Below are 14,300 nucleotides of genomic sequence, written 5' to 3' on the forward strand. Positions count from 1 at the left end.
GAAGTCAAGGTAGGGTTGCAAAAATTTCTGGTTCATGGGCACAACCCAATAGTAAAAACAGGTGAAGAGCCCAACAATTTCTAGTTAGTCCAGGCAAGATTTGGACTGGGGATGGAAGCTCAATGATTTCTGGTGGCTTCAGGAGTGGAGCCAGGTCTGGTAGTTTCTATGGAGTCCAGGTGTGATTTCCAGAGCATTCAGAAATGGAAGTCAGTACAAAAACTGCCTTTCACCAAAGACATACAGCTGAAGACAACCATCTGAGAGGAAGAAAAATTGCCTTGCCCCTTGTTTTTCTAGCATCCGGCTGAGAAACAAGAAAACTAGGAAACTTTTTTAAAATTAGTTTGCTACTCTACACCAGGTCTCTTCAGCTATATATATACTCAGTGTGGGAGTACTACTCATATTTTGTATCCATATTGAGGGAGACAAAGTTATTCTGGTTGTCCAATTATCTAGTAATTAGGGGGTTGGGTAGCTTTATCCTAAGACCCCTTTAATGGTACACCCATGTAACTGCAACCTCTTTAAATTGTCAATTTGTTCTGAATGTTGTGCGCACAATCCCATCATATAATGTGCCGCTTTACAGGATGAGTTAAGGGTGGTGAGTTTGTTTGACATTCTAAGTAGAGATTGACCAGTGAACAACACAATGTATCTATTTAAGAATCTTTTTATTGTTTATGATGGATGGTTTCTGTGCCCCTGAGGAAGTCTTTGGATGAAACCTGTCTTTTCAGCCGACCCCTGGTTGGGCACTCAGGGTCTTCGTTTTCTCATCCCTTGAGATCACTGTTTCACCTAAAAAAAGAAAGAGCAAGCATCATTATAATATTTATGTAGTCTGTCAGCGTACAACACTTACCTGTTTGGATTCTTACCTGGAGCTTCTTCTTCCAACGAAGTCAAGATAGATTTGAATGGACATTCCATTGGATACATGATTGATTGTTATAGTGTTTTCGTTGGGGAATGTTGAATTGCTGCGGCCACCTTTAAAGAGTCTATTTTTATTTGATATTTATTGAAATATTTAATGTGTGGGATTAGTGTTTGAATGTTTATTGTTATATACTTATGAGAATCTGTATTTATGAAATATTGCACTTTTATAGTACCTAGTCACTTTAATAGATTCATGAACTGATAAACTGTCCTCAGAGAAATTGTTTTAATTTTATGTTCATTGTTCCCTGGGTGTGGTGGCTTGGCCACCCTGTGAATGGCAGACAGACATCCTGATACAACATGCTAGAAAAAAAACTACAGTAAAGTTCATACAGAGTTCACTAGAATACATGTGTATCACTAAGTATAATATAATGTAATCCATATTTCCATGACAATAGATTTGAGTCCCTGCCTGCAGCAAAGTACCCTTTTGCTAGGCAGGAGGAATGCAGAAATTAGTGCAGCAACAAGGGAGCATACAACTGCTATTTCTACAATGGCCAGCCTGTTGTCCACCCCCAACAGCTCACTGCGAAAGGACACCCATGTGCCAAACAGGAGACATGGGTTCAATTTCCAGGAAGGGGTACATTGGCCAGAAGGCATAGCTTATCTTTGGCATAAGAATAGGCTGAGTGCCAGAAAAATGTGAAACAGAGCCGGGCTTGAATCCCATTGTCCCACACTTGGAAACAGCTCCTGTCCAGTTGGGCACACATGAACAAGATACTGCTCAGGGCATGGGACATTTCCCAACAGCCTGACATCATCAGCGGCCATATTGTGCAAAGACAGGCATGGTGTTGTGGAAAGTTATCCTAATCCCTTTTTGGCAAGGGGTTTATTTTTTATTTTTACTTTCTCTCCAAAGGGGATCCAAGGCAGCTTACAGCATTAGCTTCTCCTCCATTCCCCTCTACCCTCACAACTACACTGCGAGGAAGGTTAGGCTAAGAGGATATGACTGACCCAAGGTCACCCAGCAAGATTCCATGGCAGAGCGGGGAATCAAATCTGGGTCTCCTAGATCCTAGTCTGTCACTCTAGCCACTACACCATACTGGCTCTCAGTGTAGGACTGCACTGTTGAACGTCATCTATACCTTCAAGTTGATGTTCCATAAGGATTCCAAACCTCTCATTAGCCAGTGAGTGAGTCTGTGTAGATATTCAGTACAGCTACAAATAAAGAAGCAAGAAGATTCCATTCTCTGACACTCACTTCAACAAGAGGCTTAATGCATCCCAAGAATGAGGATGTGTATCCTGAGTATTTTCACCAGCAATAACATTGTGTACATCCTGAGTATTCTCTCCAGAAATAACATTATGTGAAACGCTTTGGTTCTTTATGTTTTTTTGTTCACAAAACCAATTACTAACAATTTCATGATCCAAAGGCTCATAACCTACCATTTAAGTATCTCTGGTCTAACTTTTTAAAAAACTCAGCAAATAATGTACTCTACATCCAAATCATGAATAAATTTTCTAAATCCTCTGTGTAGAACCGTCTTTTTTGAAAGCCTTGCCTGACAAGAATTGTCAAGGTTGGGGAGAAGAATTACCAGGGTTGGAGATATGGATGTGGTCAATGGCAAATTACCTTTACAGGGAGCAAGTAAGCTGACTGCCCAAAGGCCTTGGGAATGGGGAAGAAACAGTCAGGGCCAGGCTGGGCATGGGCTGGTGTGTGGAGCAATTTTTAAGAGTGTAAGAGCTAAAGGATGGAGAACTGTAGAGGCAGACATGGAAGCTTGCTCCCATTCTGGAGCAGGGAGGGTCTAAGTGGAGACAAATTTTAATCTGCATGGAGTCCAGCTAGCTAAGTTATTCCACAGTAGAGTGAGAGACTCTTTTATCACTATTATTGGCAATAGTAGTTTTAGTATTTTGGTCTTTGTTAACGTGGGATCAGGCTTAAGGCTATGACCAAAAGAACTGTACCAGGAAAGGAGATCGGTGGAGCGAGAGTGTGCTTCTGCCTACTAAACTTGAGGTACTTTTAGCTAAGTTAACACACAGCAATTTCTCTGCCTTGGTTATAACTCTCAAAACGATCCAGATCAAGAGAGGTTCCCTAGTATTGCAACAGGCTCCCAAGGGAGTTAACAAGTAACCAGCTTGGGTTGGGTAGTGTGTGCAGGGGTGGCGAGAAGAGGAAAGTGGTGCTCACCTAAGAAGGAATTTTGTTTGGAGAATCCTCTGAGGGTGCTGCTGACCTCAGCAGCTAGAGCACTGAGGGACAAAGGTTATTTGTAGAATTATTAACGGTATAATTAATGTATCTGGCCCTGGCACACAAAATCAGAGCCAATGTGGTATTAGTGATCAGAGCAGTGGCCTAGGATTGGGGAGAGTCTGGTTCAAATCCCCCCAACTAGTCATGAAGCTCACTGGGAGCCTACTTCGCGTTGTCACAGTGAGAATAAGAACCCTTGGAGGCTCCATGTGGGAAAAGAGGGGGATAGACTGAAAGCAGAACGCTATAAGACCTCAGATATAACAGATTAACAGGGCGACTCCTCTGGCATTTATACAGCGATTGTCGTAGTGACTGCATCGCCCCTCTTCCCGCTAAGTACTCCGCAGCAGCGCTTACAAGCCTCGAGGGTTAGCGCGCTGGGAAGAAGGAACGGGCGGGCGATGAACGCGCTCTCCGCCCACAGGACCCGAGAAGCCGGCGGAGGCGGATCTCCTTGCAGAGAGGTTCAATCCGGGAGGCTGGGCTTCCTTTCGCCCACTCAAGCCGCTAGTAGTAGAACCGGCCGGCCGCCGGAACGGAAGCTGCGTGAGTCGGCGAGGGCGGCTGTGCCCGGCTCAAACGTGGCCGTGGCTGCGTCACCAGCCCTCGCCTGGCTGTCCCGGCTCTGACTAGAGGGCGCTCGAAGACAGCCAGGCAAGCTGAGCAGACATTCCGGAGGACCTTCTGCTTGCCGGTCTTCCTCCCAGTACGAAGCCAGCTGAAGTGTGGCTGCTGGGCGGAGCTGCGGAGCTTTAAAGGGGAGGGAGGTCCTGCAGAAATGAATTGGATGGACTCAAACCTGTAGGAGCGATCGAGGTAAGCGGATGGATAGGGGAGCACGATGGAGGCTCACACTTGTGTTTGTGTGGGGGACCCCCGAGGAGCTTGAGGAGCAGTGGTTTTGCTTAACTTCGTCTCTTGCAGAGCGGGCCTTGGCCCCACTTCTTACCACTGCATGTGAAGGCGGGCCCCGGAAGCTTTTTAGAAAGCGCCCTGAAACAGGGGACCGACCACCTGTCTCCCCCTCCCACACGTTTTCCAGGTCCAATCTTGACAAGGGATGGAAAGTTTAACCCCCCCTCCCCTCGAAGAAAAGAGAGAAGGGGAGGAGAAGATCTTTGCAAAGATAGGCAGGTGGGAGCTTTTACCCTGAACTACCCCTTTCGCCTATGACAAAGCCTGGCCTGTCATATGGTTGGGCATTCCAACGTCTGTCAAGTCAGTCGCTAAAAGGAGACTTGTTGATTTCGTTTGATTTTACTCCTCTCCCCTGGCAGGTGAAATCTGACCAAAAAAACAAGTTCCAGTACCTGTAGCCTTTATGCAACATTCTCTCCTCATCCCCAGAAGCAGGTGCTGGCCAGACATTCTGTGAAAGCTTTTCAGTCTTTCCGCTATAGTGGTGGAAGCTTGGGTTCCCTCTGTTGGGTGTATCAAAGGCTCAGCCCTGAGTGCAGATTTCTGTCCTTTGCTCTACATCAGACACACACAGGAAAACAGTAGTCACATTTTTTCAGAGAGTTAATTGAACTGGTAGCTGGGTGAAGTGTGTTGTATACACAGGTGGATTTTTGAAGGGTTAATCCAGTACACCAGACCTAAAAGGAGAATCCTTCCCTTTCAGTCTTGGACACTGTGAGAGGATGGTGCAACTCTATCGCTTTTTGTTGATCCCCACTCGCCTAACACTTAAAGTCTCCACGGTCTTGTACCGGCTGGGTGTGTTTGGTATTGCTTGCCTCACTGCAGTCTTCTACTCTTTGAGGGTATTATATTTGGTACTGACGAAGGGGACTAGCCTGATCTTTAAGAGGAAGCGTGATGTGCCACCAAGCTGCTTAACTGACACATCCTGCGGGGAGCACCGATATTTGATACTTGGGGTGAGTATGCTGAGCGGCTATGTTTAGGGGCTCCGAGGGCAGAGGAAGGCAGATCCTTGGTGTGGGTGTGCAAATGAATTGTGGTCAAAGGAAGTATATGGTGTATTTTATTTATTTCACTTATACTCTGCCTTTCTCCCCCTTAGGACCCAAAGCAGCTTGCATTCTCCTCTCCTCTGTTTTGTCTTCACAACATCCCTGTAAGGTAGATTAGGCTGAGATAGTATGACTGACCCAAGGTCACCCAGCGAGATTCTATGGCAGAGCGGGGATTCAAACCTGGGTCTCTCAGATCCTAGTCCAACACTCACCACTTCACCACACTGGCTCCTTTGTAAGGGTTTGAAAGGCTGAGAGAGGTGTTTTGGGACGCCTATCCATAACTTCTCTGTTTTTTTTGTCCTCTGGGGGCTGAAGAACTCAGGGCTGAGGTTCCACTATGTGGTAGCTGGCCAGGAAGGGGCACAATTGATGCTTTTCTTGCATGGATTTCCCCAGAATTGGTAAGTGATGCTTTGGTAAGTAGCAATAGAAATACAGAGAATTTGTGAGCTGTTTCCTGCTTATTCCTGATTCGATGCTCGCAGGCAGTGACAGACTGCAGTTCTGTTATATAGTGTGACATTTGACATATGGTATATATGTGTATATATACTGTTAGAATCCAAAGGCAAGGTTCCCAAAAGAAATATCCTGTGAGTGGTGATGTTACTCACTTGCTGTATAGCTTACAGTTTTTATGATCTACATTGAATGAATCTCAGGTATTCATTATTGTATAATCTAAATGTAAAATATATCTTGTACCACTTTTACACTAAATAGAATGGAAGATGGCAAGTAGACTTGCAGAGTAAACAATGCCATGCCAGTGTGAAGAGAATAGGTTAAGTTAAAGGAGATACTTACAAGAGATTCTTGATATCCTATGGAAGGAAAAGGAGGACAAATAAGCAGTGATGAGTAATGTGTAGAGGTGGGCATGAACTGGGAAAATGGCGTGTTGTTGCAGTTTGTCTCGTCATGTTTCATAAACCACAAACTGGCATGAAATTGTCCAGTTCATGAACTGATTTCTTTGGTTCGTGGTACATCACTTATGGGGCAGTGGAAGGTCTGCAGAAAGTGCCATGTGCATGTGCCCCAGTGCCAGCATGGCAATGTCACTCCCAGAAGTGACGTTGCTGCGCCAGTTGGGAGCGAGCAGGGCAGTTGGTGGACAAGGGGGCAAATCCCACTGATGAACCAAAAAACGAACTGAATGAACCACTGTAAAAGTTGTTGTGGTTCGTCAAAAATGCACCCCGACAAACTACCGGTTCGTGAACCTTGAACCAGCCTGGTTTGTGATGAACTTTGATTTGTATTTTGGTTCATGCCCATCTCTAGTGATGTGTCTTAGGAGGTGGGGAAGCTCTTCCTTTTATGGCTTGAATGTATCACAACAGGTTTGCCTGGCGCCATCAACTGAAGGAATTTAGGCAGGCGTTTAAGGTGGTGGCAATCGATTTGCGAGGCTATGGCTTCTCTGATTCACCAGTTGGCTGTGAGCACTATCAAAGGGAACCTTTATTGGAGGATATACGAGGGATCATCGAGACACTAGGCTCTAATGAGAAGAATGGTGAGAAGGGAAATGTGGGAGGAGGGTGAGGTCTGCCATTGTAGTGGTGGCTACAGTGGGGCTTGGCTGCTGTTGTTGGGAGGAAAACATCTTCCAGTCTTTCTGGTTAACCTTCCAAAATGTCTGCATGAAGCCTTGTTGGGGCTTCTTATGACAGCAGGGATTTGAGAAAGGGTCTGAGAGGCCTGTAGCATCCAAACATGCAAATATTTGCTGTCTGTCTGTTCTCTTACATCTGTCCTGCTTTTGTTTTTTAGTATTCACTAAGTGCATCCTGGTAGGACATGACTGGGGCGCAACCATTGCTTGGGAGTTTGCTGCCAATTACCCCAACATGCTGGAGAAGTTAATTATCCTGAATGGTGTTCAGTCATATGTCTTCTTAGGTAAGGTTAGTGCTCTGTGCTTAGAGGGTCATAGCTGTTACTTACAGTTTTGGGACCCTGCTATTCCAGGCAAGGGAGAGAGGAGCCTGGCTCAGTTGGGGACTCCCTGCACTGATTGCAGAGACAGGCTGGGCCCTCACTGTTGCAGTACTGGCTTCCTTTTTGGAGGAAAAGGGAGGGGTTCTCCTTGCAGTACTGGCTTCCTTTTTGAGAAAAAGGAGGGGTTCTCCTTCCAGTGCCTTAGGCCTTCCAGATAAGCAATGCCACAGACGCAAGTTTACTACGTCGGTATATAGGTGGTACCAGGACTCCCTCAATAAATGCCACTTTGCCTGGTTTATTTTCCCTTCAACCTTGCAGAATATATTACACAACACCCCAGGCAGATACTGCAGTCCAGCTACATGTTCCTGTTTCAACTTCCCAAAGTGGCAGAGTTTCTGTGGTCCTGTGATGATTTTCATGTAAGTGGGGTATGGGCTTGGTAGTTCTGGCTTTGCATATGCTAGGAATTCAAGCTTGGATGAATGGATCTATCCTCAGTGACTGCTTAGACCATAGATCCAGAGGAGTTAGCCGTGTTAGTCTGTAGTAGCAAAATCAAAAAGAGTCCAGTAGCACCTTTAAGACTAACCAATTTTATTTTATTGCAGCATAAGCTTTCGAGAATCAAGTTCTCTTCATCAGATGCCTGATCCGAACTGGTCAAATACAGAAGAGGAGGGGAGGGGAGAGAACGGGACATATATCACAAGAAGACAGGATGCAATTAGTGTGAAGGCAATCAAAACATTCCTTTGGTTGTAAATGTAAACATCTCCTTTTGGTGTGGAGTCAGTTTGCCGCAGTGAAGGTATACAATTCCTATGTAGTATAAGCCCTCGATAACCACAGCTCTCCCTGCCAGCTGCATCTGACAAAGAGAACTGTGGTCCCCGAAAGCCCACACGCACTCAGGCTGAGATAATTGACAAACAAAGCCCACACCAGGCGTCTCTGGGCTCCCCCAGACCACGCCTCTGTAAAGGAAATCTGTTACCTGTGATAATGTGATAACCATTCATAGTCTCTATTCAGTCCCAGCTTGACCGAGTCAAATTTGCATATGAATTCCAATTCAGCAGCCTCCCGTTGGATTTTGGTTTTGAAGGGTTTCTGTTGAACCACAGCGACTTTTAAGTCTTTGGTGGAATGTCCTGGTAGATTGAAGTGTTCTCCCACTGGTTTTTGGACGTTTCCATTTCTAATGTCAGATTTGTGTCCATTTATTCTTTTGCGTAGAGGTTGGCTGGTTTGTCCAATGTACAGAGCAGAAGGACATTGTTGGCACATGAGGGCATATATCAGATTGGAGGATGAGCAGCTGTAAGAGCCAGAGACAGTGTAGTTGATGCCATTGGGTCCTGTAATTGTATTCCCTGGGTAGATATAGGGGCAGAGCTGGCATCTGGGTCTGTTGCAGGGCCTGGTACCTGTGCTGGTGACTCTGCTGGCCGATTCATGATTGTAAGTGAGAAGTCGTTTAAGATTGGGGGGCTGTCTGTAGGCAAGGAAAGGTCTTCCACCCAGGACTTCTGAGAGAGAGGTATCATTTTCCAGGATGGGTTGTAGCTCCCTGATGATACGTTGGATGGGTTTGAGCTGGGAGCTATAGGTGACCCTGAAACAGTCTGCTCCAGGACATACCTAAAGGAACTAACAACAGAACACCACTGGTTGTCACCTATAGCTCCCAGCTCAAACCCATCCAACGTATCATCAGAGACGCCTGGTGTGGGCTTTGTTTGTCAATTATCTCAGCCTGAGTGCGTGTGGGCTTTCGGGGACCACAGTTCTCTTTGTCAGATGCAGCTGGCAGGGAGAGCTGTGGTTATCGAGGGCTTATACTACATAGGAATTGTATACCTCCACTGCGGCAAACTGACTCCACACCAAAAGGAGATGTTTACATTTACAACCAAAGGAATGTTTTGATTGCCTTCACACTAATTGCATCCTGTCTTCTTGTGATATATGTCCCGTTCTCTCCCCTCCCCTCCTCTTCTGTATTTGACCAGTTCGGATCAGGCATCTGATGAAGAGAACTTGATTCTCGAAAGCTTATGCTACAATAAAATAAAATTGGTTAGTCTTAAAGGTGCTACTGGACTCTTTTTGATTTTGCTTAGACCAGACATTTCTTTCCGCATTGGTGACGGTGCATTTCTGCATTGGTGACGGTGCAGTTGTGAACTGCATATCTTGCCTGAGTTTCATGAGTTCATCCCGAGCCTTTTCTGCCAAGCTGGTTTGTCAGCACAGGTTTATGAACTGCTTTGCCTTGGATAGACATTTGGTTTTAGGTGAGCCAGAATTATGCCAGAATCTTAATGTGTAAGAAATACCTAAATTAAACATAATAAATGGGTGGATGCAGATAATTCCTGCTGCCACAAGAACCCTGAATTAGTAGGCAAGATAAAAACATTTTTGATAAAATATGGTGAAAACCTACTTGCTTCTTCACAAGACAACAGCCTGCCTGTTTACCAGGGATTGTATGCATACCACATTAAATTATGTTAATCGGTATCCACCCTGTGGCCCTGTTAGAACAATATAGTGCAAAGATAAACAGCTCATATGAGATGCTGAGACAGGTAAATTATCCATGCAGCCCTCTTACTTCATGGTTCTATGTGGCCCTGAGGATAGAAATAGGATATAGCAATGACAGCTACTCTGGGATATAACAAAAACAAAATAACCTTATTTTGTCAAGAAGTGTATCAGTTTCATAAAAGTAGTTCTTGGTTCTTAAAGTTACTTCATTTAAACTGATTCACACAGATCTCTTCTAAGGCTCTGACTGAGTATTTTTCACAGAAATGCTTAAATCTGCTCAGGCAACACACAGCTAGCCTCTTTCCCTGATTGAATGTTCTTTCACAAACATCCTCAGATTTAAAACTGCCTTCACTCTGCCCACGCTCTGTCATCGACCAATCATATCACTCACTCATCTCTCTCTTTCACCCCCACTCTTCACCTATATCACACCAAGCATTTAAAGACACATGCACACATTTCTTGAAATCATTACAGAGGCATATGCCCAAGATTTCCGTCCCTGCTGTGATCAGTCAACTTCATCTCCAGGCTCAGATATCATTTCTTCCATGTGTTTCTGTCATTAAGATTTGTGCGTGTGTGAACAACTTGTTTTCCATAGGTAAAAACATAGAATTGTTAAAGGTTGCACATCCATGTATATTTACAGTTCCCTCCCAAGCAGAGTCTCAGTCCTCTGAACATTACTTGTCTTCACTGAAGTCAACGGGACTAACAAACTGAGCCACTGAGTTTGTTAGTTCCGTTGACTTCAGTGAAGCCAAGTAATGTTTTATATATTTTCAGTTAAAGGCAGAGTGTCCTTAGTGCTTTTGAATAAGAAGTCCTGTGCGTTATTCAAGCAGATTGTCACTTTCTTGGAAAACGTGTTCTCCTTAACGTGTTGGAAGCTGCAGAGGAGTAGTGGTGCCCCATAAGACTTTCTGCCAGCAGCCTAGTGGCTCACTTGCAATACTGTTACAACCTGCGATTTCTGAATGTCTGGCCTAATTCTCTAGAATGGACCATTTTCCTTCTGCGTAAGCAGCTTTGGGTTTTAGAAGTCTGTTATGATCCTGTCCTCATCATTTTAAAGGTTACCAGTAAAGACTGGCCATGGTGGAAGTGTTGTAGAAGACCAGGGAAGGCCATGGATCACTGGCAGTTGATCTCTGTGGGTAGTGGGAGTGAGTGATGCAAGTCTTCTGTTAAGGGTCTTCAGGTTGGGAAAGAATGGCCGTGGTAACACACTGCATAGTCTGGTGTGTAAAATGTTCCTTGTAGGAAGTGGGTACTATGCTCCACTCTGCATTTCTCCTAGGGGTGACGTTCCCCTGATCCCGGGAGTCCAGCTGCAGTCTGGTACCCTGAAATTTAGTAAGTGAAACTATTCCCTTCATGAAGATAAATGCTGGGGAACACTTTGCCTGCTAAATGGCAATATTTCCCCTGTGCCTAACCAGGTATTTAGTGAGATATACAAAGTAAATACAGAAGAGGCTAGTTCTACAGGAATGTGTACATAGGAGAGCATTCTTTAGCATACTTTGATGCACAAAGTACTCATGAATATGAGTGGGTGTTGTGGGGGTGTATCCAATCACTACATGACATTGTTTGTCTCCTCAGATACTAAGGAAGAGTATGACTAGCAAGAAGAGAGGAATTCAGAATCCAGCACACCAGCTGACAGAGGAGGAGTTGGATGCCTATCTCTATGGACTCTCCGGTCCTGGAGGTTTAACTCCGCCCATTAATTACTACAGGAACAGGCACAGGTGAAAGCCCAACCCTCCCCAGCTCTGTTCATATAAGAAGGCAGCAGTTCTAGAGCTTGGTGGCTCTCTCACCAGGGGTTGGGGCTGCAGTACATTCTTTTTCTCTTAGGGAAAAATGTAGTTGGTTGCCGTAATGCTGTAGACCTAACATTTTAAGAAGGGCATAAAACCCCACTGAATCAAATAATCCCAGGCTTCACTTTTCTTCATCTTTCTCATTCTCTAAACATATATTTTAGCATGAAAGCAGTGACCTTTCTTAGGAGCTGTCAGAAATTGGAATTATGAATAGAATAAAATAGGATATAGTAGATTCCAGGGTTTGACCTGCAGTGGGGAGAAAAATGCTATTTTGATGTTAGATTTCTGCAGACTTCCCATGTCTTAGAGCTCCATGGGGAACTGATAGGGTTATCCCTGGCTGAGTAAGTTAAGAAATTGGTGAACTAGTGGCTGTTCAGTGCTCATATAAACATTTATATATGTCCCTGTCTGTCCATGTAGTTGGGTTCCTGCAAAGCGCAAGGATATACTGGTGCCCACCTTGCTGATCTGGGGAGAGAAAGATGCATACTTGGAAAAAGGACTTATCCCATCTATACAGCAGTATGTACGGAAGAGCATCAAGGTGCATTGCATCCCTGAAGCTGGCCACTGGGTTAGCGAGGATCAACCTGAAAAAGTCAATCAGCTGATATGGGATTTTCTTCGGGAGAGAGAATGAGGATGAATTAACTGCTCTGTATACAGAAGTATCCCAACTTCTCTGCTCATTTCTGCACCATATTGGAGCCCGAATCCCACGGAACTAAATGACTTTGCCATCGGACACTTGTTCTTTAAGGAGGATTGCTTCAGGATTTCTGGTATGGGGCTTCCTGACAAGAGAACCACAAAGATGCTGTGCTCCACAACAAGTGGTCTAGCTCTGTAGTGTCATGTTGTAATACTTGAGGAAGAGCAATATCTTTCGTATTTCTCTTGTTCTCTGTACCTTGACACTGCTGAGTCTTCAGCTAATCTCTGTGTTCTCTGTTCTAGCCTTGGGGTTTTTTTTTTGCATTGACACTGAATTGCCTTGGCTGTAAGGGGGAGAGGATTAGTCTTGGATTGTGTGAAAATCAGTGGTTCTTCAACATGAATTCAAGCTATGCTCTGCCATTGTACATCTTATACTAACCTGAGCAAGTTGAACTATCAACAAATCAAGAGGAAGTTGCCTGTTAACATGTAAAATTGTTTGGATGCATGAGCGTCCTGGTAACACCTACTAGCACAATAGGTGTTAACACAGATGTGAACATCCTGGCAACACCTACTAGCGCAGGAAAATAATTGGTTGGGATGAAAAGATTAAAATTAATTTATTCCTGTGATCAAAGCGGAGTTGAATAATTGCTTTAAGAGTGTATAGCATGCCCTGTGTGTATAAATAAAGGGACTGCTCAGTGTAAAAGGGAGTGCCTGTGTACCACTTGCAAGGAAAACTTGTCAATGTGTTATTAAACTCTGTGCAACAAATTGGATTTTCAAAACTAGCCTTGTTCACCCCAAAGCCTGTGTTCTGTTAAAGTTGGTAAGATGTAATGTTGGCCATTTTTGGAATGTTCTCTAGAATTACAGCATAAAATAGAAGAAGAAACAGCAGTAGAATGCAGACTAGGGGATGAATACCTAGTAGCTCCCTAATACTTCACAAGAACAAGCAACTTGACAAACCATTCTGAATTTCTAGCAAGACAGTGATTTAACTGGGAAGGAGTGGAATCACTGTACCATCTATGTCATTTGACTGATCTGGCTTTCAACAATGTGATCTTTTCAACAGGGAATGGGCTGAAGGCTGCCATAATTGCTTTGGACTATAAGGACCAAGAAGAAACTGACTGACACATGGTCCTCAAACCCCCCCCCATTTCTTCTTAAGTTCATGGATCTTTTGCTATGCTGAGGAAAGCAAGTGTCACCAAAGTGCATTTATTAATACTTATACTCTTAAAGTATCTATCCCATCCTTAATGGGATCCTACATCCATGACCCGATTGACACGTGTTGTGTCTTTTTTTCTCCTCTATGGAGTTGTGAGTTCCCTTGTTGCTGCCCCAGTGCCTATATTCTGATTGCCTAATAAGACTGGTGCACCCCATTCCCACCCCTCAGACCAGATCTCCTTTGCAGGAAAGATCTTGGGATTGGTCCTGCTGATCGTGCTACAGAAGCGTGTGAATACAGTGGTCAGAGTGGCTACATTTACTTCCCGCTGTGTGCAGCTGACTGAATGGGACATAGTTGTAGGAGGGGACTCAAGTTCACATGTGCAGAATTCCCTAGAGAATTTTCTTTATTGCACCACCATGTATGGGGAGTGTTGTGTTCTCTCCCTATGTGTTCTGAGTTTTCCGACGTCGCGCAAAACTCGCGCGAGAAAACGCGATATTTCGCGTTTTCTGCGCAACGACGCGCGACGACGCGCGACGTTTCGCAAGGCAGGGGGCCGTCTGGAATCGGCCTGTGTGTGTCATGAGTTTGTGCCTTCATCAGTGTATGTTGGCTAGCTGTTTCCATGTGCCTGCTGTGGGAGTGCTGTTGGCATCCCACTCTGTGATTGGTGGGTTGTGGCAGGGCTGCTGTGGGTTCTGGTCATTGCTATCTTCTCTGTACCTTGATTTGGGGCGGGGGGGTCTTTTACATATATTTCCTCACTTGGGCCTGCATATGACACTGACCAGAGCCACTGGTGCCATGTTAGGGGTCTTCGGATATGGCTGCTTGATTAGTACAGTTAGGAAACCGGACATCAATTTCCAAGTTCACAAGGACAGTACTAAATGAGTCTC

At 44.8% G+C, this 14,300-nt stretch overlaps 1 protein-coding gene across 1 annotated transcript; it reads left to right on the top strand.

Annotated features, from left to right (window-relative positions):
- Nucleotides 1–3,738: 3,738 nt before the first annotated feature.
- On the top strand, nucleotides 3,739–12,964 carry LOC129328430 (epoxide hydrolase 3-like). The gene is made up of 8 exons (XM_054977495.1): nucleotides 3,739–4,018; nucleotides 4,827–5,085; nucleotides 5,503–5,588; nucleotides 6,534–6,709; nucleotides 6,967–7,095; nucleotides 7,456–7,559; nucleotides 11,314–11,462; nucleotides 11,967–12,964. The coding sequence occupies exons 2-8, from the start codon at nucleotides 4,846–4,848 to the stop codon at nucleotides 12,184–12,186; spliced, it is 1,104 nt and encodes a 367-aa protein (XP_054833470.1). The 5' UTR covers nucleotides 3,739–4,018; nucleotides 4,827–4,845; the 3' UTR covers nucleotides 12,187–12,964.
- Nucleotides 12,965–14,300: the final 1,336 nt, after the last annotated feature.

The sequence above is a fragment of the Eublepharis macularius genome, chromosome 4 (assembly GCF_028583425.1).
Source record: "Eublepharis macularius isolate TG4126 chromosome 4, MPM_Emac_v1.0, whole genome shotgun sequence".
NCBI classification, from domain to species: Eukaryota; Metazoa; Chordata; class Lepidosauria; order Squamata; family Eublepharidae; genus Eublepharis; species Eublepharis macularius.

What these genes read in the sequence shown, in the direction of transcription:
- LOC129328430 (XM_054977495.1), top strand. Translation starts at nt 4,846, where the DNA reads ATGGTGCAACTCTATCGCTTTTTGTTGATCCCCACTCGCCTAACACTT. An exon ending in AGGCTCTAATGAGAAGAATG is followed by an intron (nt 6,710 to 6,966) that starts GTGAGAAGGGAA and finishes TTTGTTTTTTAG; the next exon opens with TATTCACTAAGTGCATCCTG. An exon ending in GGTCCTGTGATGATTTTCAT is followed by an intron (nt 7,560 to 11,313) that starts GTAAGTGGGGTA and finishes TTGTCTCCTCAG; the next exon opens with ATACTAAGGAAGAGTATGAC.